Genomic DNA, 24,478 nt, shown 5'->3' on the forward strand with positions numbered 1-24,478 from the left:
TCTAATCCTTGGCTTTTCTTTGGAAGGGTGTGGTATAAATTGGTATTTCTGGAGCTCTAAAGATCTTGATCATATGAATTTTACACACCAGTTGTACCCTGTTCATCTCATTCTATCCAAAATGCCATGGCCTTACAGTCTTAAAGTTGCTGTGGGCAAGAATGTTAAAATCCTGCACTAGTTGACATGATAGACATTTGGGAAACTATTCATGCAGTAGGAATCATAGGTCCCACTATGAGGTCTCTAATAGCTTGGGGGGGGGGGAATATATGAGCCTCATCTGAGGAAAATTTGCAAAGTTTGTTTCTGTTTCTCTGCAGAAGCGTCCTTTGGTAGAAAGGTGCTAGTGGGCTGGTTCCCACAATATTCCTTAAATTAAAAATCTCTGGTTTTATGTAGGGCAATGTCCATTCTGCCTGTTATTCTCTTGTAATTATTAAAACTCCATATTCTTCTCCCCCCCCCACTACTTCTGTGAGTCACTGCTTTCCGTTAGTGATGAATGAGGAGAGAAGCTGTGCAGCAGAATGAGACATTTCTTACCTGATCATTTTCTGCTAGCATGCTCTGACCTCATTCAACCTACCTTTGTAGTCTGGGAAATGACCAGAATATAATTGAACAAATTGAAATTTTTTCTAAAGGTGACATGGACACACAATTGCCTAAAGGTTAATTAATATAGTGTATCACATTGTTGTCTTAACACTAAGAATTGGTTGCTTGAGAGTTAATACAGCTTTGAAGAACTCTTTTTTTTTGGTGGCCTGAGCTGAAAAGTGGGACTCTAGTTCTGGAGCCTCCAGCAACAGTGTTGGACTGCCTCCTAATTCCACAGGTGGGGGGGCATTACCTATTAATGATGAATGAGGAGAGAAGCTGCTAACAGAATTATCAGGTAAGAAATTTCTCATTATGGTTATGACAAATTATCCTACCAGTGCAGGATTATTTGCTCCAGTATATTTTCTAGCATGTTGTCCAGTCTAGTTTTAAAAATCTCCAGGGATATGGTTTCCATTACTTCATAGGGGAGAATATGCTACAGCGTCATAGGCCTTCTCTGCATGAGAAAGTTGCATTATGTAATTAAGCTGTTTGTGAATCCACACTGCTGTGTGTGCACCAATTTAAGCTACTTTGCCTGTGAAGCACTGTTTCCATGCTGTGCTGCTCTTTGGCGATGTGTGTGTGTGTTGCATTGTGGGTAGATACCTCAGCAGCAGAGTGTCTACTGCTGGTGTGAAGTTCTCTGCATTCAAAGTAACTTTCTCAGAAGATTGAGGAATATGTATTAAAGCCCAGGGTAACTGTGGGATTTGGAGTCAAAAGTCCTCACAATCCCTTCCCACTGTGTCCAAAAAATTGCTTGGTTCTTGCTAGTCCTTGCCATTTTCCAACATTTGTCAGCCAGCATGGAATTTTCTGAATTGTATAATGGGGAATTCTTGAACCTTTTATGGCGAGACTAATGTGAGTTTTTTCGAAGCTACTGAAATGTTTAAAAATGATCTACAAGTTTGGAAGCCAACATTTCCAGACTTCTCATGAAAAAGAAGCATTTGTTGATAATACTCAAACAAAACCAACCAGAAGAACCTCCACCCTTCAAAAGATACTGCAGGATATCCAAGGTGCTCATGGTACAGGCATATACTTTCTTTACAAGTCCAAGGGTGCTTATAAGGAAGCGACCACATAATATATTTCTTTAAAAAGAAGAAACAGCCACTGGTCCAACTCCTGATCCTGGTGTGGAGTGTGGGATACAAGAGCTACCTTAACACATAGCCTGTTACATGCACCATTCCAATGCTTGGTATGTTTTCTATAACCGATTTGTGCATTACAAGTACATACCCTCAGTTGCATTTTATAACCAGTATAAACTCAGATGTCTTTTTATCTATGATAAATGTATTGAATCCTGTAAATCCCATGTCTGCTCAGGGCAATGTCCAAATTGTGATGATATGCCTTGGCCAGTGAGAAATCACGATAAACAGGATTTTGATGTGATGTGTGTTTTACCATATGTTTCCAGCTGCTTTCATGCCATTTTGTGCCTGGCTACGTGGTGTTTGTGAGGGGAGGGGAACCTAACCAGTGTGGGGGTGTAGTGGATAATGGTGATGAGGGTGGTTGTTTGTTTTTTGTTTTGTTTTAGAGACCAATCTATTGGGGAGGGGGAAGGATGGAGGCAGGGAAAATAGCGACTGAGTGCAACTCTAAGGGAGGTGCTCAAGGATGGATATTTCTGCCCTTTCCTGTAGCTAAATTCACCTGATTATAAAGGTATGGCATTACACAGTCAGCGTCTAGAAGGGGGTAGGCAACCTATGGCACGCGTGCCAAAGGCGGCACACAAGCTGATTTTCAGTGGCACTCACACTGCCCGGGTCCTGGCCACCAGTCTGGGGGGCTCTGCATTTTAATTTAATTTTAAATGAAGCTTCTTAAACATTTTTAAAACCTTATTTACTTTACATACAACAATGGTTTAGTTATATATTATAGACTTATAGAAAGAGACCTTCTAAAAACGTTAAAATGTATTACTGGCACGCGAAACCTTAAATTAGAGTGAATAAATGAAGACTCGGCACAACACTTCTGAAAGGTTGCTGACCCCTGGTCTAGAAGATGATGCCCGGGACCCGTCAAAACCCAGACCAATGGGGCATATTGATTAAAATGACATTTACAAGATGAGTTCCCCTCATCAGCATTGTCTGTTGCTGCTGAGCTGTCTGATGTCTCAAGGAGGCTAGTTATTTAGGGGACTTGACATCCTCTCTGGTCCAGGGGCTGTTCAGACCCCTACCATTTCGGCTTGCTTGCAGCCCCCAGTGAGACTGTCCAGTATAACCAGGGATTAGTGGTGCCCTTCTAGGCAAAATCGTATCCTGCTCTTCAGAATAGACCCATGTAATGTGCGCTGCCAAAGGTAGCGTTCCTTTCTATTATGCAGGTTTTTGTCACAGCTCCTTGGCTTTGCTTCAGCACAGGAAATTGTCCTGGGAGTAACCAAGTTCTTCATTTGTTGCGATGGCTGCAATTAAATCTTTGCGCTTTTGGAGAGAGAAGTCTGGATGTGCTCCTCTCCCAAGAGGACAAGAGTCCTGGACCTCTCTATGGGATTGCACAGAAACACAAACCTTAGTAGTGGCAGCAGCTTCAGGACCTGTGCTCTTGCACCAAAAAGCAAGTCCAAAATAGAGACTTTTGGACTCTCAGATGTGTCATTTAAATAAAGGGGGGGGGGGGACATCTGGTCCAGATTACCCTGAAGCAATGGAGTACAGACAGGTGACCAGACAGATCACTTCAGATCTGAACCAATGCAATATCGTATAGCAATGAGGAAGACTAAATTAATCAGTGTAGTTATATCAGAATGGCAATGCGGCCATATTGCTTTTACACAACATAGCTCCCACAAAAATAGAGGTAAGTGGATTCAAAAGGAGTGGAGGGGAAATGTTTCCAGTGCAACTTTTTGGTATAAACAGCCTCAGGCGTTTGATGCCAGGAAGATTCTCCTAACAATTACCAACAGCCTAAGTTTTCCCTTTTTCCTTCTTTCTTATATCCTAGTTAGTTATACCCCCTATGCAGCCCCAAATAATTCTGCTGTCTCCTTGGTGTTTACACCTTTCAAATAATTGTAGCTGTAATTATATCACCGAGGAAGAGCAGTATACCATCACTAGGTTATTTATACATTTTACTTTTCTTCTCCTCTGTAGAGCACTCCGACACCATGATAGGTGTTATATAAATAGCCAATTCCATAGCAGGATTATATTCCGTCATTATTGACACCTGCAGTATATTCACTTACCTTAGATAATTTTCTTAGCTAAGAACAGTGAAATGGAGTTTTTGGAGAAATTAAGATCAGAAGTCAAATTGAGAGTTTCATAACTAACATGTCTGTCTCACAGAAGAAATGAAGGTCATTTGAAGTCACAAGTTCTCTATAATGGATTTTAGGTGAGAAAATTCCGTATGGTGAGTGTACCACAGATGGTGGCGGTGTTGATAGATGATGGAAAGGTTGGCAGTCAAATTGAGGTGGTTTTTCCTGTATTCAGTAGCCAATAATGAATGAGTGTGTCAGATTTCAAGAGCGTACCTCACTGGGGACATGGAAATTAACCATAAGTCATTCACTTACCTTGGTATGAGCACCTATATTCTATTGTATAATTGTCAGTGGTATGTATCTATTCTAGGCTCCTCTTTGTAAATCAGAAACTTTCATCCACATTTGAGTACTGAGTGTTAACTTGAGCTAATTCAATGTATCTAATCTGAATAAATTCATTGTCTTTTTATCTAATCTGTTCACCCTTTAGGAAAAAGTGGACTCCCAGCATGCTCATGGATTGCAGGAGCTGGAATTTATCCGGGGACATAGTGACACAGAAGCAGCAAGATTGTGTGTAGACCAGTGGCTAAAAATGCCAGGTATTTAATAGAAAGGGTGGGAATTTAAAATATGGCACTCACAGCTGTTGAACAGTGAATACTCATAAGAGCAGTGAACATTGCTCCAGTAATATGAAGTCAAATAACTATCAGCAACATGTGTTTTACACCACTTTTATTTCCGTCAATATTGGTTATTTTTAAATGTTACATTACACAATAAATCATCCAGTAATTGCATTAACAATATCAGCAATGAACAGATACTTGACTCCCCAGAGATCCTCCAATACCAATTTTGTGCAGTGTGGCATTTAAAATTTCTAACACAGTGGTTGCTATAAGAATTCTCTCAAATGCTTTTGCAACCAATTAACTTTAATATGATATTCCCAGTGGTAAGAATAGTGCAGTAACATAGCTACTTGCAAAGGCAGAATTGTTGCATGGAAAACTTTATATTGTGTGACTGTCACTAGTAGGAGAAATATTTGTCTCTATATAAATGTAAGTGTTGGTAAGTATACTTCAGACACAAGGAAGTTTAAAGGAGATTTCAAAGAGCAACACTACTAAATCATATGGCATAAATTGAATAGAGGTTAGCTTTATACAGTGTACAAATCACATTTTTCTCATAACAATTAAAAACTGTAAAACGAATCTTCTAAGTAGTGGGATTAAAAACCCCCTAAAGAGATCAAACTCCCTCTTGTGCAGCTTGGCTACTTTGTATTGTATTGCCAGTATAATCTGGTCCTTGGATATTTGATTTAAAAAAAAAAGTATTCTGAAATATAATCAAAATTGTATGTACTTAGGTATTTTGTTCTACCATGTAGGTCTCAAACCAGGCACCATTAACATGGGAAGAAAAGATGTGCCCCACAGAACTGGCCAAACACCAATCAACAGCAATCCCATTTTATGTCCTGTAATGCACTGCAACAGAAAGTTTGATAATGGTCATCTTCTGTTAGGTCACCTGAAAAGGTAAGGACATTTATCGTAGATCAGAATAAAAAACACCACTGAGCCGTCGGAATTCTAGGGCACTGTGCTTTATGTTGCATCAAATTTCTATCATCCTGCCCTGTAATCCCAATGTTCCTTGGGGAGAGAGGATGTTATTGTATTATTACAGATGTTATGCAGACTTGATGCAAGGAACTTTCCAATATTTCTTTCTGCAGTTGTATTCAAATTCAAAATGGGTGTTTCTTCCCCTGGTTAAGCAGTTCTGTTTTTTCCCTCTCCAATTGGCCATTAAAGTGAAGATACTTCCATTGTGACCACATCTTTGACAAATATTTGAATTGACATGGCCAATATTAAATGAAGCTATATATTAAAAAGTCTTGTCATGTTCACTGCTTTAATGGAAAGTCAGTAGTGTTGGATTATGGTTTTGCCTGATTCTTCAAATGTTACATTACACAATAAATCTTTTCTCTCAAAACCCCCTGTTATGTTACTTACAGAGTGGGCTAATTATGTTGGTAATTTTTTCTTTATAGGTTTGATCATTCTCCATGTGACCCAGCAATTACACTACATGGACCTCCAACTAATGCTGTTGCCTGTGTGGTATGCTGCAAAAGATTTGTCACCTCACAGCAGTATAGTGATCACCTTTTATCTAAGGCAAGAACTCATGGATAGGTATTCACCTGACTGAATATTATGTAGGATTTACAAAAACTATAGCTACAGATAACCTTGCATTTTAACCTACCTTTGCCCCTGGTTCACTGAACCTTCCTAACTTACAGAATTTTTATTGTGATGGTGTCTCTTAGAGTTCAAATTATCCTGAAAACATTTCTGTAAATATTGCCATAAAACTTAACAATTAAGTTGTGATTTGCATTCCAAGTGTGGTGTGAAAGTTGGTTCACCTGGCTTGAAACCTTCCTTCCCGCCCCATCTCTCCTGATGCTGGCAGTACAGACTAGTGGGGGAAGGGGAAGAAGCAGACTGCTAAAAAGGAGGGAAAACAACAGAAAAGAGAAGCAACTATGGTGATTCTGATATTATCTATCCTTACTCCACTGATACCTCCATGGACCACCACTAATTGATCTTTGTATCCCACTAGATTGGGCCTTGAACTCAGTTTGGTCTGCGGAAGGAAGGAATTCCAAAGAATTCATTAGTATTAATTTATTACTGAATGTAAGTCAATTGGCTTGGTACATGAGGAAAAACTAAGCAAGTCATTTGTCCCAGTCTTTCTCCCACAGTCCTTTTATTGATTTATTCATATTATCTTAGCACTCAAGGGCCCTAGTCATGGATCAGGAGCCGTTTGTGCTAGGTACTGTACAAACAGAAAAAACACAGTCCAGCACAGGGAAGGGGGTGTGTGACTCACCAGCAGAGTGAACAGTGTGAAGGTGCCAAAGGTCATGTTAGTTCCACAATATTTTATTTTTTAGGAGGGGCTCAGAAAAATGGAAAAGGAAGGGCAGGGGAGGAGAGGAGAAGGGGACATGTGCAGAGTGAAGCTGAGGTGATGTGACTGCGAGGGAGGGGAGGGTTGGAGCCAAGAGCCAGTCAACACAGGTTAAAGGAAGTCCAGTCAAAACTGGAGAAAGCTGGAGAAAGTTCTCCAAGGAACAACAGTCCTGGCTTTGGCTGATTTTTGCCCCTGCCAGCTAGAGACACTGCCCATTGTTACGAAGCAGTTCTATCTTTCGCCTGGATGGCCCTTGCTCTGTTCCAAAAGTAGGGTCTTCAGCTAAATGTAACAAAATCCATGTTGATTCCATAAAGAAGATAAAGGGGCTTCTTTGGACACTTCGATAGACAGGGACTATCTTCTCTTAGACAGGTTTGTGACCTTGTCAGATTTGGTACAGACAATTCAGGGGAGTCCTCAGACCACTGTAAGGAAATGTCTTCAGCTCCTGGGACACATGACCCACATGCGAGGGTACACCTCTGCTGCTTTTTGGCTCAGAATGATCTATTCTTCTGTCAGAGATATTTTGGACAGACAGGCGACAGTTCTTCTGCAGGTGAGGAACTCCCTGGATTGGTGGAAATATCAACTCAACATCTGTGCGGGTGTTCCCTTCTGCCGCCCAACTCCATCACTAACTTGAACAACAGACGCATCACGTTGGGGTGGGGAGCTCATCTCAGTGCTCTCATGACTTAGGGCAGATGGACAACTCAGGACATCTCCACATCAATCTGTTTGAGCTCAGGGCTATCAGGAACAACTGCCTCCATTTCCTACCTCATCATGGCGAATCAATCAGGGTCACGACGGACAACATATCCTGCGTGTTGTGTATCAGAAACAGGGAGGAGATTGCCCTCTCTGTGCACCGAAGCTATGGAATTGATGCATAGCTCATCAGATCCAAATTTCAGCAGTCTACCTCCCAGGCATTCAGAATACCACAGCCAGTGTTCTCAGCAGGCACTTCTCACAGGACTACAAATTGGACCTAGGCTCAAGTCCTTCAAAGAGCGGGGGGGTCTACCAGAGTTGGGTCTCTGTGCAACCTCCAGGAACAAGAAGTATCCTCTTTCTGGCTCAAGAGAAGGTCTGAGCTGCTGTTTTTGTGGGGGGTTCCTTCTGTCCTGGAAGCAGAGTGTGTTCTTTGCATTCCCTCCGACTCTGCTTATAGATCCAACCTAGCTGAGACAAGCGTGATACCCTTACCTGCTTCACCTATGTATACATCCACTTCTCAAGACCACTGCTTAACACCTCTCAAAGGATGTGGGTCACGTGCTTCACCCCAATCTAGGAGTTTTCCAGCGTTGGGTGTGGTTCCTTGATAGTTTGCAGGGTTAAAATCCTCTTCCTCTGAGGAAGTGCAACAGGAGTTATTGAATACTAGAAAGAAGTCAGCCTGTACTACTTCCCTTCAGAAACAGGAGATTCTCCCATTCATGCTGTCATTGCCACTTCCTGCCTGGGTTATCTGAAGAAATCAGGGTTATTAGCTCAATTAAGGTCCATTTGGCTGTAATATCAGCCTTTCATCTGATGTAGAGGGGTTTTCCGTATTTGTTCATCCTGTATCGTCTAGGTTTGTTAAGGATGTCAGGAACTCTACCTCCAGACTAGAGACCCCACCCCGATCTGGGACCTCAACCTGGCACTCAACTACCTGTTATTAAACATCCATTCAAACGTATGGCAACATGTTCTCTACTCCATTTGTCTATGAAGACAGCCTTTTCAATAGCCATCATGTCAGCTGTAGAGTTCGGGAGATTAGTGTCTTGATTCTAGTTTTCCACGCCCTCCTCCCTTGTACAGAATGCTTCAAAAATAATGCTTCTTTATGCCCACATCCTAAATTATTACCTAAGGCTCTCTCGGAGTTCCACCCTAACCAATTATTCATCTACCAGTGTTTTTCCTGAAGCCACACAACTCTGCAGGAGTCCTGTTTTCGTACCCTGGATGTTAGAAGAGTGCTGGCCTTCTACTTGGATAAGACTAAGTAATTTCGAATGTCACCCAGGCTGTTCATCTCCTTTGCAAATAGATCCAAGGGAGCCACGATTTCTGCTCAGACTTTTGAGATAGTTATCTTGATGTATTGCCACTTATTCTTAGGGCAGGTCTTCACTACAGGGGGGGGGGTCGATTTAAGATACGCAAATTCAGCTACGCGAATAGCATAGCTAAATTCGACGTATCGGAGCCGACTTACCCCGCTGTGAGGACGGCGGCAAAATCGACCTCCGCGGCTTCCCGTCGACGGCGCTTACTCCTACCTCCCCTGGTGGAGTAAGAGCGTCGATTCGGGGATCGATTGTCGCGTCCCGACGAGACGCGATAATTCGATCCCCGAGAGATCGATTTCTACCCGCCGATTCAGGCGGGTAGTGTAGACCTAGCCTGAGTCCGCCGGCGTTCTTCTTTCTCTAAGCGTGATAGCATGTTGTATCAAGTCACAAACAACATCCACAGCATTACTTAAGAATGTACCAAAACTTGGCCAAATTATGATCCTTCAAATTTTTTTCTACCATTCTAGATGCCAGTTGCACAGGCATGCTTTGCTCAGGTTTGCAGGGACTGAACAGGATTTTCCTTGTTCCTCCCAACAACCTAGAATCACTGTGATGCCAGATACAGGAACTGAAACTGGGGAGACACTCTCTCTTGTCCACGCAGTGCCCCCTGTTGCCTAGGCAGCATGCAGTGGGAGCAGCTTGACGCGAATCTAGAGCGGTGAGGGAAAGGGGTTGCCTGTGCAACCTTAATTTGGCCCCCGTATCTTGTGCATTTTGATACTCCCTTTAATTACGTGATCAGAAGCCCTGCCTCATTCATTGCACAGAATGGATGGTGCTCAGGGAGTAAATCTGGGTTGTGTAGTGAATGAGGTTTTTTGTAGAATTCCTCTTTCATTTGTTGCAAAAGTTGGAAGATGTGTAGTGAATGAGGCAAGGGATTCTGGGACGAGACAGGGTGGTCTTGTGGTTTATGCAGATTCATGCTACCTGGGAGAATTGGATTTTTTCCCCTGTCTCTGCCACACCAAAGTTTTCATAGGGTGGCCACTAATTGTGTGGTCCTTATTTTTTGAGTGACCAACATTCTGGGGCCAGTTTAGAAGAAATGCCCACAATGCCAACTAAATTAAAGGGAGCTGTACCTTTAAATATATAAAGCACTATAAAAATGCTAAGTAGTGAAAAATCAAGCCCTGTGCATCTCAAAGTGAGCACCCAAAATTAGTTGTAATTTCTGACAATTTTGTCTTTAAACTCTGTGCCTTAGTACCCCACCCCATCTGTGGAATGGGAATAATATCTTCCTACCTCACAAGGATTTCTTGAAGGCAAATTCATTAATGTTAGTGAAACATTCATGGTTAATGAGTGCCATGGAAAAGACCATGAGGAAATTAATAATTCTGTAGTGAGTACTAGGTTTGAATAGTGTGCAATAAAAATTGAACGAGGATAAAACAAAATTTTGTATAGCTTTCAGAGAACACCCTCTATCCTGTGCACTGAATGTTGTAGAGGTCCGGGGGGGGGGGGGGGGGGAAGGAATAATATGATCATGTAATAAGAGACTATGGTATAATGCACAATGGGGCAGAATTAAGGTTGAATGACCAACCTTAATTCTGGTACACCTCTACCCCGATACAACGCGGTCCTCGGGAGCCAAAAAATCTCACCGCCTTATAGGTGAGACCGCGTTATATTGGGTTCGGTCCGGTACGGCGTACGGGCAGAGCCGGTACGCCATGCCGGACTGGACCGTCTTCCCTGGCTGTGATTTAAAGGGCCCGGTGCTCCAGCGGCTGCGGGGAGCCCCGGTCCCTTTAAATCACCGCCGGAGCTCCGGCAGCCAGGCTCGGGCAGTGATTTAAAGGGCCCGGGGCTCCACACGAATTCGGATATAACGCGGTAAAGCAGCAGGGCTCGGGTGGCGCTTTAAAAGGTCCGGGGCTCCCCGCTGCTTTACCGCATTATATCCGAATTCGTGTTATATCGGGTCGCGTTCTATCGGGGTAGAGGTGTACTTCCTACCTTTTGAATGCTTGAGTTTGCAACCGTAACTTTCTTTCACCATAGATTTTTTTTTAATATAAATCATATACTATTTACACAATAATATGACTTCACAAAAAAAAGTAAAGTCAAAGCAAACTTTTAACTCATTGCCCTCTGAAATTTCCATTGAATTAGTAATCTCACTTGGACTGTAGTATGGTGATTATAACTCTGTCCAAGTTTTTTAGAAAGTCTAATAAAAATATAAAGAATCTCTAATATGCATTAAAATGTGTGTGTTTATTAAATGCAAAATAAATATTTTTATAATTAGGTTGATTCTTTTACTTACCAGATTTGTTTTATTTTTCAGATAAATGATGATGATGATGGGCATAAAAGAAATCTTCCTCCACAGCTTATTCAGTGCTTTGCATGTCCATACTGCTTCCTCCTTTTCAGCATAAGAGATGAATGCCTGCAGCATATGTCTGGAAAGAATCACTTCCTTCAGGTTTTTAAATTGAGTGGTATGTTGTAATTTGAATGTAGCATCTTTTAGGTCCTTTTGATAATGCATCTATGCCATGTGAGAGAATGTGTTTTCAGCTGTGAATTAAAGAAAAAACGTGTATTTCTTTTAGGATGTCTGAAATTGGGGAAAAGATACACAAACTGTGTAGATTTACCAGGTTATCTTCATTTGAGATTAATGTTTTGTTAATATGTTGTTATATTCTGACAGAGATTGTATAAAAAGGTGTTTTAGAATTCCATATTTCTGTGTGTCTCCCTGATTCCCATATCAAATTTGCTCCATTTTCATATATATAAAAACTAGCAGACCTTCCAAAATAAGGCTGGGATCTAAAAGTCAAGTTGGATTTTGTCCTAGTCACACACCACCAGTAACAAAGTTTAGCAGGCCATATCAGACCCTCAGTGATACCTGTGAAACTCCATTGTCTTAGGTAGGCTTGCGTAGGTGTAAAGATTGGAACTTAGGCATGAGTTATGTTGATGCACAAGAAATGATTCGGTTGTCCATTCAATGTGAGCTGTGTTGGTTTCAGAGTTCTAACACCAAGGAATAAGCAGTAAACACTTATTTTGTGACAAAAGTAAATGAATAAGATTCTGAATACACACATGGAGAGTTGACTAGTTGAATAAGAAGTAACCATATTAATATAGTTATTTTTCATGGTAGAACTGCACTTTAAGGTTCGTATGGTAATAAGGAATCCATTGTGATTTGGTACAGTCACCTGTTATATAATCTTACCACTCAACAATGAAGCTGTTGACTGACCCCTCATATGTATTCTAAATGTAATGGGCCATTGGAAATTAATAGCCTGTTTGAGGCCCATGAGAGCTGCAGCTGTTTATCACCTCTGAAAATCAGGCCACCCGTCTTCAAATCTGTTTTTTTACTGTTCTTTAACTGCCATGAAAAGACCAATAATGTAAAAAGGAGACAATATCCTTCATTAGATACAATCCAACTTTAAACATTTCCATACATAAATGGTTGAATACTCAGCTTCCTTCTTTGAATTTATATATCTTTGTGGTTAATAATAGCAATATTGGCCTCCATGCCAGGCAGTTAATGCTTCTGGGCCTGGCCTCAGCTGCCAGGAAATGCTCTTCCCATTGGTTGTTACTACTTAAATATGTGAAAGGTGAACTGCAAGGGGAAAAACGATCGCCTTTGTTGCCTCTTTGATGTATAACAATGGCCACAAAGATTTTCATAAACTATTCCTACTCATTTTATATTAGAAACTATTATTTTCATTCTGTATGCCAGCAACATGTTAGACTTTCTGCACATACCCACCAATCCTCCTGCCCCATAACATTTAAAATCTAAGAAGGAAATACTATGAAAGATGAGAGAGATGGAGACAATCAAAACATGTAAAAGCTTGTTAAATGTATTATGGCGTATTTTTTTCCTACACATTATATACCTTTTTTGGTTAAAATGCATTAATAAGAGCAGGAGGGGAGTTGATAAGGCCCTTGATGATAGCAGCAAGAAGCTTGAATTTGAAAAGGTTTGGAGAGGGAGCACGTGGTGGAATTTAAATGGGACGAGGTGACATGGTCATAATGATTGGCAAGGAAGGTATTGTTAATAGCTGTGTTCTAAGAGATAAAATACTACATGTTGACTTTGAAATATGTGGCTTCATTTTATCCCATCTCATATTGCAGATGAAACTGGGACACCACTTCCTTTATCTTTCCCATCTTATGCAAAGAAACTTCTTATAGCTTTATGTAAAGAGGTCCCGTTCCAAGTGAAGTGCACATCCTGCCACCAGAAGTTACGTTCGCATATGGAGCTAACAGCTCACTTCAGGTTTGTGAGAGTCTATTGTCTATATACAGTGAACTTGACTGCATAGATATGTATTGTTTCTCTGAGGTTTTTAAATACCTAGTAGCCCAGTACAGTAGTTAGGCATCAAACTCCTCACAAGTTCCACCTTTTTCCTCGTTTTCCCCAGATAATTGAATGGGGTGATGGTGGATTGTATTTCAGTCACTGCTAATGCCTGGGGTGAGGCAGGGAGCACCATAGGGCCATTAAAATGCTGTAAGTATTTGAGGTTGTGATTCTAATAGTTTTAGATCTGGAAAACACATACTCTATTTTTAAAATGGGTCAAAAGCTAAGTGGTGTTATGTATAATTTAAATTAAAATCGTATATATAGTGCCACAATCTTACTAGGTGCTTTACTGAGTAATACGTGTTCCCAGCCAGAGACCATACACAAGATACAGGTACAAGATGGGACAGTCTTTCAAGAAAGGAGAAGCAAAAGAGGGTTATTGGTGAGGGAGAAGTGGAAAAGAAGTGTTCCTGGAAAAGTGGGTTTTAAGGAGGGGACTTGTTTGACAGCAAATGGAAGGCTGTTTGAAGCACAGAGGGAGGCATAGCTGAAGTCATGAAAGAGAGCAAGGGAGCAGTAAGAGGATTTGAAAGAGCGTAAGGAACACATGGAGCAGTTGGAGGAAAGGAGAACAGTGATCTAAGGGTATGTCTACACTACGAGGGTATTTCGATTTCACTTAAATCGAATATGTGGAATCGATATTGCTAAGTCGAACTTGTGTGTCCACACTAAGGACAGTAATTCGACTTTGTGAGTCCACACTAACGGGGAAAGCGTCGACATTGGAAGCGGTGCACTGTGGGCAGCTATCCCACAGTTCCCGCAGTCCCCGCAGCCCATTGGAATTCTGGGTCGAGCCGCCAATGCCTTCTGGGTTAAAAAAAAAGGGTCGAGGGTGCTTTTGGGTAATTGTCGTCATCCGTCTGTCAATACCGCCCTCCCTCCCTCCCTGAAAGCGCCGGCGGGAAATCAGTTCGCGCGCTTTTCGGGTCAGTGACAGCGCGGACGCCACAGCACTGCGAGCATGGATCCCGCTGCGACCATCGCTGCAGTTGTGGCACTTGTGAACGCCTTGCAGGTTATCATCCACCTTTCCCAGAGGCAGATGCAGATGAACCAGGCGAGGAGGCTACGGCACCGCGGAGAGGGCCTGAACTCTGAGAGGGGCACAGATCTCTCACAAAGCACGGGACCCAGCTCCGAGGACATCACGGTGACAATGGGTCATCTGGATGTTGTGGAACGGCGATTCTGGGCACGGGAAACAAGCACTGACTGGTGGGACCGCATAGTGCTGCAGGTCTGGGACGAATCCCAGTGGCTGCGAAACTTTCGCATGCGGAAGGGAACTTTCCTGGAACTTTGTGAGTTGCTGTCACCTGCCCTGAAGCGCAATGACACCCGGATGCGAGCAGCCCTGACTGTCCAGAAGCGAGTGGCCATAGCCCTCTGGAAGCTTGCAACGCCGGACAGCTACCGGTCTGTCGCGAACCAGTTTGGCGTGGGCAAATCTACCGTGGGGGTTGTTGTCATGCAAGTAGCCAAGGCAATCGTCAAGGTACTGCTTTCAAAGGTAGTGACCCTGGGAAACGTGGAGGTCATCATAGATGGCTTCGCCGCGATGGGATTCCCAAACTGCGGTGGGGCTATAGATGGAACTCACATCCCTATCCTGGGACCGGACCACCAGGCCAGCCAGTACATCAACCGAAAGGGCTACTTTTCAATGGTGCTGCAAGCACTGGTGGACCACAGGGGACGTTTTACCAACATCAACGTCGGATGGCCGGGCAAGGTTCATGACGCTCGGGTCTTCAGGAACTCTGGTCTGTTTAGACGGCTGCAGGAAGGTATTTACTTCCCGGACCACAAAATAACTCTTGGGGATGTGGAGATGCCTACAGTCATCCTTGGGGACCCAGCCTACCCGCTAATGCCCTGGCTCATGAAGCCCTACACTGGCGCCCTGGACTCTGAAAAAGAACTGTTCAACTACCGGCTGAGCAAGTGCAGAATGGTTGTGGAGTGTGCTTTTGGACGTCTCAAGGGGAGATGGAGAAGCTTACTCACTCGCTGTGATCTCAGCGAAACCAATATCCCCATTGTTATAGCTGCTTGCTGTGTGCTCCACAATCTGTGTGAGAGCAAGGGGGAGACCTTTATGGCAGGGTGGGAGGTTGAGGCAAATAGCCAGGCATCTGATTACGCCCAGCCAGACAGCCGGGCGATTAGAAGAGCACAGCAGGACGCGCTGTGCATCCGGGAGGCTTTGAAAGCCAGGTTCAACACTGAGCAGGGTGACCAGTGACTTTAAAGTTTCTGTTCAGAGAAGCTGAACCTGCCCCCGTTTCTTTACCCAGTTAAGGATGACTATCCTCTCCAGTTACAGACCCCCACCACCCCCTTCCAAAAAAATAAATTTAGTTTTATTTTGTTAATGAACACCGTTGTCTTTATTACTGTTTTCGCGGGAATGTTTTAAACCTGGGACGCAGACTGTGGTGGGGAGCGGGTGTAGTGTACTGATGCAAATGATCCTTCTAAACTCCAGGAATGACAGGAATCGCAGTGGCGGATTGGTTGTTTCCACGGAGCCTGCCAGCCCTCCTGAGCGGGAATGCGTGTATGTGGGGGCTGTGTGACTTTATGGCAGGGGGAGGAGGGTTACAGATCCCCTGCTGCGTGGCTCTGTGATCCAGGACAAGGACCGCTGCATAACATCTGTAACTGCCCTTCCCCGCCACAAAGTCACAGAGCAACACCCCCCCCACCCCCCACCCCACGCACAGAACATGAAAACCGCCTCCCAGACTGACCAGGGTAACTAGTCAGTGCACTGTGTATGTGCCCTGCTGCTGGACCTGCCCCCGCCTCTGTAGCCTGCTAAAGGTGAATGTCCTGTCCAATTACCAAGCCCCTTCCCCCCCTGCAGACAGACTCTCCCTCAAAACAGCATGACTGAAACAGTAATGAACAAAAACGTATTTTTTATTAACAACCACACATGAAACTGGGGGGTGAAACTTGGACGGGGGCTTGCTTGAGGCGGCCAGGAAAGGACTTTTCAAATTTTGGGGAATGACAGCCTTCTGGTGCTTGAGCAGTCTGCAGGGGTGGAGTGAGAGTTTTCACGGACTCTCCCGCCCCTCCTTCTTTGGACTTTGGGCGAGGGGGGTATGGGACTTGGTGGCGGGGGAGTGCGGCTCCTGATAGACTGCAGCGGGGCTCTGTCCTCCTGCCTCCGTTCCTGCAGAACATCAACAAGGCGCCGGAGCGTGTCCGTTTGCTCCCTCAGAAGTCCAAGCAGCGTTTGAGTCGCCTGCTGGTCTTCCTGCCGCCACCTCTCCTCACGGTCCATGTGTATCCGGTGCATTTGGGACAAATTCTCCCTCCACTGGTTATGCTGTGCTGCCTGGGCTCGGGAGCAGCCCATAAGTTCAGAGAACATGTCCTCTCGCGTCTTCTTCTTCCTCATCCTAATGTGCGCTAGCCTCTGGGAGTGTGATTCCAGGCTGGGTTGGGAGACAGTTGCAGATGTGGCTGTGGGAATGAGGAAAAGGCAGTGAATTCCTCCGAAAGATAAATGTAGTTGTGAATCAAGAACCTTGATTCACAAGAACATAGTCTTTTTCCGTGAACAAGACCATGAACCACACCTATCATATGCTCACTGAGGACAAGGTCGAATTTTCGAACCTCGCCTTCAGTGCCTGGGCTTTTGCACTGCCGATCTGGGAACCGGGGCAGGACACGGTACTCTCTGTAGCAGGCAAAGATGGTAAGCCGTAGACTTGTTGCAGATTAAAACTTTAGGAGTACCACTGGCCACCTTTCACACTGAAAGCAATGCCAGTCTGTGCTGCCATCAGTCGGCCAAGCAAGAACTGTGGCCCTGTCCCACCCCCTCGCGGATGTGCCAGGAAAAGATCCCTGGATGCTGACCCTCTCCTGCCCCCACCGCGTGGCTGTAAACCAGCGGTCACAGTTCTGTAAAGGAACTTGTTGCAAGCAGTCCCAATACTAACAGTCCCCTACCTAATTCAAAGCAGGTTGTCATGACCGACATCACCTTCATGAGGATCCCTGACAACGAGATCCGGAGGATGCTTCGAGAAAGCATGCAGAGACCGGGGCCCTATGCCGCCATGATCTGCAAGGCGCTGATTCCTGAGTACCTCCTTGTTTCCTGGCACGGGAACGTCTCTTACTTTGGAGGACCAAGTAAAGCCGCTCTCCCAAGGAACCTGATGAACAGGCTATCCCTTTACCTCCAGGAGAGCTTTGTTGAAATGTCTGTGGAGGACTACTGCTCTATCCCCGGACATATAGACCGGCTTTTCATCTAGCTGCAGTAGCAGCGACAAAAGAGTGGAGCAGCCTGGGCAGCACAATCATGCAGAACCAGACAGTGTTTGATTTTTTTACAAATACTTGTTAGTGATTATTTAAGCGCCCAGGGGGAAGAAATCATGAATCAAAGATTGTTATTAGTATTAATATTCTAGTTTTGTACAAAATAAAGGTTTATATGTTTAAAGCACTTACCGCTTGATCCTTCCCCTGAATCTGTGTCCGGGTTACATGCTGGGGAGGGTTGGTAGGGGATCTCTGTAAGGGTGATGAAGAGCTCCTGGCTGTCGGGGAAATCAGCTTGGTAAGCGCTGCCGACTGCCTCGTCCTCCTCATCTCCTTCCTCATCTTCCCCGTCCGCTAACATGTCCGAGGAACCGGCCCTGGACAATATCCCATCCTCAGAGTCCACGGTCAGTGGTGGGGTAGTGGTGGCGGCCGCACCAAGGATGGAATGCAGTGCCTCGTAGAAACGGGATGTGTGGGGCTGGGATCCAGAGCGTCCGTTTGCCTGTTTGGTCTTCTGGTAGCCTTGTCTCAGCTCCTTGATTTTCACGCGGCACTGCGTTGCATCCCGGCTGTATCCTCTCTCTGCCATGGCTTTCGAGATCTTCTCATAGATCTTTGCGTTCCGTCTTTTGGAGCGCAGCTCCGAAAGCATGGACTCATCGCCCCACGCAGCGATCAGATCCAAGACTTCCCGATCAGTCCATGCTGGGGCCCTCTTTCTATTCTGGGCTTGCACGGCCATCTCTGCTGGAGAGCTCTGCATCGTTGCCAGTGCTGCTGAGCTCGCCACGCTGTCCAAACAGGAAATGAGATTCCAACTGCCCAGACAGGAAAAGGAATTCAAATTTTCCCGGGCCTTTTCCTGTGTGGCTGGTCAGAGCATCCGAGCTCGGACTGCTGTCCAGAGCGTCAACAGAGTGGTGCACTGTGGGATAGCTCCCGGAGCTATTAGCGTCTATTTCCATCCACACCAAGCCTAATTCGATATGGCCATGTCGAATTTAGCGCTACTCCCCTCGTTGGGGAGGAGTACAGAAGTCGAATTTAAGAGCCCTCTATGTCGAACTAAATAGCCTCGTGGTGTGGACGGGTGCAGGGTTAATTCGATTTAACGGTGCTAAATTCGACATAAACGCCTAGTGTAGACCAGGCCTAAGTGAGAGCAAGACTGTACAGGACCTTGATGGTGGGGAGGACAAGGTGCTTGAATTTGGGTTAGAAGAGGAGAAGCTAACAGAAGGATTCTGTGTGGGAAGACATGTAAGAGTGTCAGAATTACTTAAAAGGAAGGATTTTAGCTGAGGCATTTTGGATACATTATGAGAGAAGATGTTCAGAAAAAGAATAGCCTGAAAGATAAAGGTTACAGTAGTCCAAGTGAGAGAAGAATAAGGCATAAACAAGAGTTCTAGTGGTATGTAGAATAGATTTTGGTGCATCTTCTACAGTCTAAACCAGGGTTGGGCAAACTACAGCCCGTGGGCCGGATCCGGCCTGCGGGATTACCACACCCGTGGCGCTGCAGGCCCTGCGCCACTCCCAGAAGCGGCCGAAAGCACGTCCCTGCGGCCCCTGGGGAACCGCGGCCAATGGGAGCTGTGGGGGAGGTACCCGCAGGCGAGGGGCAATGCGCGGAGCCCTCTGCCCCCTCCCCCAGGGGCCGCAGGGACGTGGCGCTGGCCGCTTCCCGGAGTGGCATGGGGCCAGGGCAGGCAGGGAGCCTGACTTAGTTCCGCTGTGCGCTGCTGCCGCCCTGGAGCCTCTCCAGGTAAGCGGCACCAGGCTGGAGCCTGCACCCCAAACCACTCTTGCACCTCAACCCCCTGTCCTGAGCCCCCTCGTACACCCTGCGCCCCTGTGCACCCCAACCCCCTGCTCTGAGCCCCCTCATAAACCCTGCACCCCTCCTCTGCCCCAACCCCTTGCCCTGAGCCCCTTTCTGCATCCCGCACTCCCGCCCGCAACCCAACCCCCTGCCCCGGCCCTACATTCATGGCCCTGCATGCAATTTCCCCACCCAGATGTGGCCCTTGGGCCAAAAAGTTTGCCCACCCCTGGACTAAACAGCTGTCTTGCTGCAGGAGTTCTCAGAAATGTCCTAGCCCTTCACTACAGAGTCTACAGTCTGTCTTCTATCCCTCCCGACACCTTAGATGAGGGCTATGTGAAACCCGCAAAGTTATCTCACAAAAATGGGTTTTTAGACTACAGTAAGACTTGTCTTCACCACCACTGCCCAGTATTGAGTGCTACCCATGCTGCTTATACAGCTGGATCAGTTGAAGTTCCGTGGCTGATGTACTGCTTCCTTTTTCTGGGGTTAATCAGAAAAAGGAGAGTATGGGTCACTTACATAAAAATAGCAATGAGCAAACTGGCCTAACAGTCATGGAGCTTCTGGGGAAAGGAGAGCTGTGTGGAAGTCCTACCCTATAAATCTGAAGGGGGGATAGTTTAGGGAGATGATCCCACCACTTCCTCCTGCCAGGCACTGAGATGATATAATTATTCCTCATTTCTCCACTCCAAATTCCTCTCACTTCCACAAGAAGCTAGAGTGGGAAAAGACCCTTCCCACATAGCATTCAGGAGAAAGGAAAGATTTGCCCCCAAGCCACTTGCAGTAGCAAGGAGAGTGAAACTCTCATACTCAAGTGACTTATTCCGTCCCAGACAAGCTGCCATCCCTCTTCAGTTTACCAACCATTCACCTCCTACAAAATGACAAGCATACTTAACCCAATGCCACTGAGTGCAAGTGACTCTCCTTTGAGCTTCAGTCTCCCCCCGCTGTGGGCCTAAGCTCCCCTGGCCTGGAAGCAAGAGAGAGTATGCCATTCTCAAGCCTATTGAGGCATTAAAAATGTATGAGATGCTTTTAAGTACCCACTAGATGTAGAATATTCAGTGGGCACCTTTCTGTATGTACCACACCTACCACATTTCAATACTGATGTAATATAAACGGTAAATGATATCAATTTTTTAAAAGTCTGGGGGCACTTATCTGGAATGAGCACTTAGTTTTCTATAATGCGTAGTGACTTTTACAAAAATAACTGGTAGGCATTGTACAGTTTGACAAGCTACTGGGCCTGTTAATATGCATTTAAAAAGGGCAGTATTTCCCTATTTAGTGTAGTTGTATCTGTGCCATTTCCAGGATATTAGAGAGACTAGATGCGTGAGGTAATATCTTTTATTGGACCAACTTCTGTTGGTGATCGAGACAAGCTTTTGAGCCACACAGGAGCTCTTCTTCAGGTCCGGGAAAGATATTCCTAGCGTCCTCCTCAAAGGAAACCTGCATAACGCTTTCAAAAGATGAGTCTTGGAGCTTAAATTCATTACTTTGCTAGACACTAAAAATCATGGACTGAAGAAAGACACTGGATTTATGGCTTATTATGAACAATCTGTAACCAACCCCTACTTTTGTGCTATGACTGCAGAAATGTTAACAGGCCACTCTACCTTGAATGGTCCCTTAGAACAGTTGTTCTCAACCAGGTGTATGTGTACCCCTGGAGGTATGCAGAGGTCTTCCAGGGAGTACATCATCTCATCTAGATATTTGCCTAGTTTTACAACAGGATACATAAAAAGCACTGGCAAAATCAGTAAAAACTAAAATTTCATATAGACAATGAATTGTTTATACTACTTTATATACTATATGCTGAAATATAAGTACAATATTTATATTCAAATTTATTTTATAATTATTTGGTAAAATGAGAAAGTAAGCAATTTGTCAGTAATAGTGTGCTGTGACACTTTTTTGTATTTTTATATCTGATTTTGTAAGTCAGTAGTTTTTAAGTGAGGTGAAACTTGGGGGTATGCAAGACAAATCAGACTCCTGAAAGGGGTACAGTAGTCTGGAAAGGTTGAGAGCCACTGCCTTAGCATATGAGCTAACTGTGTATGCCAGTGGTTCCCAAACTTGTTCCGCCGCTTGTGCAGGGAAAGCCCCTGGCGGACCAGGCCGGTTTGTTTACCTGCCGCGGCCGCAGGTTTGGCCGATGGCGGCTCCCAGTGGCCGCAGTTCGCTGCTCCAGGCCAGTGGGAGCTGCTGGAAGCGGCGTGGGCCAAGGGACTTACTGGCTGCCACTTCCAGCATCTCCCATTGGCCTGGAGCAGTGAACCACGGCCAGTGGGAGCTGCGATCGGCTGAACCTGAGGACGCGGCAGGTACACAAACCGGCCCGGCCCGCCAGGGGCTTTCCCTGCACAAGCGGCGGAACAAGTTTGGGAACCACTGGTGTATAGATAGAAGCGGCGGCCAGTACGTCCCTCGGCCCACACCGCTTCCAGCAGCTCCCACTGGCCTGGAGCAGCGAACCGCGGCCACTGGGAGCCACCATCGGCCAAACCTGCGGCCGCGGCAGGTAAACAAACCGGCCCGGCCCGCCAGGGATCAAGTTTGGGAACCACTGGTGTATGCGAAACAATCTGTTCCACCTTACATTTTGCTGTGAAACTGGGAGTACCTTTCCCAGACCTGAAGAAGAGCTCTGTGTGGCTCGAAAGCTTCTCTCTCGCCAACATAAGTTGGTCCAATAAAAGATATTATCTCACCCACTCTCTAGTATTTCCTTAGTAATTTATGTAGTTAGTGGTGGGAGATGTCTGTGAAGTATTTTAAAGGATCACTTCGTAGGTACATCTGTAAAGTTTGGAATATTTAAACCTGTGAATGTCATTTTTATATCCAATTTAGAACTCGTTGTCGTAATGCTGGTCCTGTATCACTGTCGGAAAAGAGCATCTCCCAGGTTGCAGAAATATTTAAAGCAAGAGGTCACTGTCAAAACTGTGATAAACTCTTTGTAGATGAAAGCCAGATCAACCAGCATAGCCATGCAACTCAACACAAAGTTAAAATTATTACCACAATGGAAGAGTCCATCTTGATGTTTTGCCATATTAATGAAAGAAATAAAAACCCATCTCAGTTGAGGCAGATTATAAATCAGTCAAGATCTTCGCTCCTTAAGAGACCATTGACTTTGAGTGAGCCTGTCTGTGAAAGCGAGTCTGCCATTTCAAAAAGGAAAAAAGATTTAGAAGAAAAAAATCAAGAGGCTGGAGTAAGCCTACATCAAGAATATACAAGCAAAATAAAAGCCTGGTTCTGTGAATGCCTTCTAAAGTTTTCTACTGAAGAGTCAGTTGAAAAGCACATTTTGTCAGCAAATAGAATCTGTCACAAGTGTGCTGTATGTGGGAAGCTTGCTGAAAACTCAAGCATCATCCGTCTGCATATGAGTCGGTTCCACGGAGGAGCACACTTAACTAACTTCATTTTCTGGTGCCGGGCATGCAATACAGACCTACTGAGAGAAGAGAACATTATGGCACATGTGACTGAATTTCATGGTGGACATTCTTACTATTATGAACAGGAAGCTGTAGAGAACGAACCTCTGGCATCCTCTTCTGACACACTGTGCAATATCTCCATTAAATGGAAAGAGCGTCTTCCTAGCCCTGTGGATCAGTCCCTTGAGAGAAGTCCTATTTTAGGAAAATGGCAATGCTGCATTTGTGAGGAAATGTTTGAGTCTGAAGACAGCGTTAAACAACATTGTATGTCTTTAGGAAGCCATCAGTTTCACAGGTATTGCTGTGGCTTGTGCAAAAAGCATTTTCACAAAGTGGAAACACTATACCGACACTGCCAAGGGCAGCACAGCCAAGAGATACAGGTTAAATATTTTTGTGGCCTTTGTGGTGATCTCTTTTTCGATGTTGAGGAAGAATTTCTAATCCACTATAAGGGTTTCCATAGCACAGATTACATGTTTGTGACTGAAGAGTCAATAAAAAATAAAGATGACATTACACTATTAGAAAAAGGTGACTTTCTAACCTGCGGCTGCCGGGAAGAGTACATGTCCAGAATAAACAGAAAGGAAGATCACCGGAATTGTCAGAAAACCCTACTGGAAAAAGGCAATCTATGGTTTCGCTGCTGCTTCTGTTCAGCAACGTCACAAAATTTCACAGACTTGAATGACCATCTCAGCAAAAGTCACGCCCCAAGGAAAAGCCATGAAGAGATGTATGTTGTGAGATGTGGTGCATGCAACAAAAATTTCCACGATATTGTGAGTGCCCATCAACACTATCATGATAAACACTGCTTCTTGCAAAAGCCTGATATAACACATTTCGGATCAGAATCAGAAAGCAAAGTCTTCAACTTTACAGCCAGTGGTGCTTGTGTGGACAAGAAGCCTGATAAACTAAAGTTTCCAGCAAATGTAACTAAAGTTAAAAAAAAGTCAGAATCTCCTTCTCTAAAGAGAGAAGAAGATAGAAGGAAAGAAAGAAGTGAGAATAAAGCATGTTCTGAAGAACATGGTGAAGAAGGTATGTAGAAATTATGGCTTTAGTTCGTTTTTTAATGCACAATAGGAAAAAATTACAGTTGTAATATGCTCATATAGAAATTGTTCAACAGAACACGTCAATATACCATGCGCCTATATCCAGTCTGTACATATGAAATAATGAAAACTCAGTTATATGTTTAAAGTTGTAATTTTAGTGAGTTTCTTGTGCCAAATCCCGAGAACTAAAGTTGAACTTTTTATTATTAAATGCTTTATAAAATCTGTTTCTTGTTTTGTACAATGCAAATAATTTACCAAGACTCTGTGGACCATGCTTAACATGGAATTCTGTACTGACCACAGGAATTAGCTGGAACTGGACAGCAGTCTTCAGATGCTGCTCTTCCTCTTTTTCTCCTCTCAATCACCCTTTCTATGAAGG

At 44.6% G+C, this 24,478-nt stretch overlaps 1 protein-coding gene across 1 annotated transcript in view; it reads left to right on the top strand.

The window, feature by feature from the left end:
• Nucleotides 1-24,478, top strand: part of ZNF451 (zinc finger protein 451) — an 86,773-nt gene that overhangs the window by 26,632 nt on the left and 35,663 nt on the right. The window contains 6 exon segments of the mRNA XM_065401593.1: nt 4,365-4,476; nt 5,280-5,430; nt 5,955-6,099; nt 11,297-11,453; nt 13,150-13,297; nt 22,419-23,984. Of these exon segments, the coding sequence (XP_065257665.1) occupies nt 4,365-4,476; nt 5,280-5,430; nt 5,955-6,099; nt 11,297-11,453; nt 13,150-13,297; nt 22,419-23,984 (2,279 nt within the window).

The sequence above is a fragment of the Emys orbicularis genome, chromosome 3 (genome assembly GCF_028017835.1).
Source record: "Emys orbicularis isolate rEmyOrb1 chromosome 3, rEmyOrb1.hap1, whole genome shotgun sequence".
NCBI lineage: Eukaryota > Metazoa > Chordata > Testudines > Emydidae > Emys > Emys orbicularis.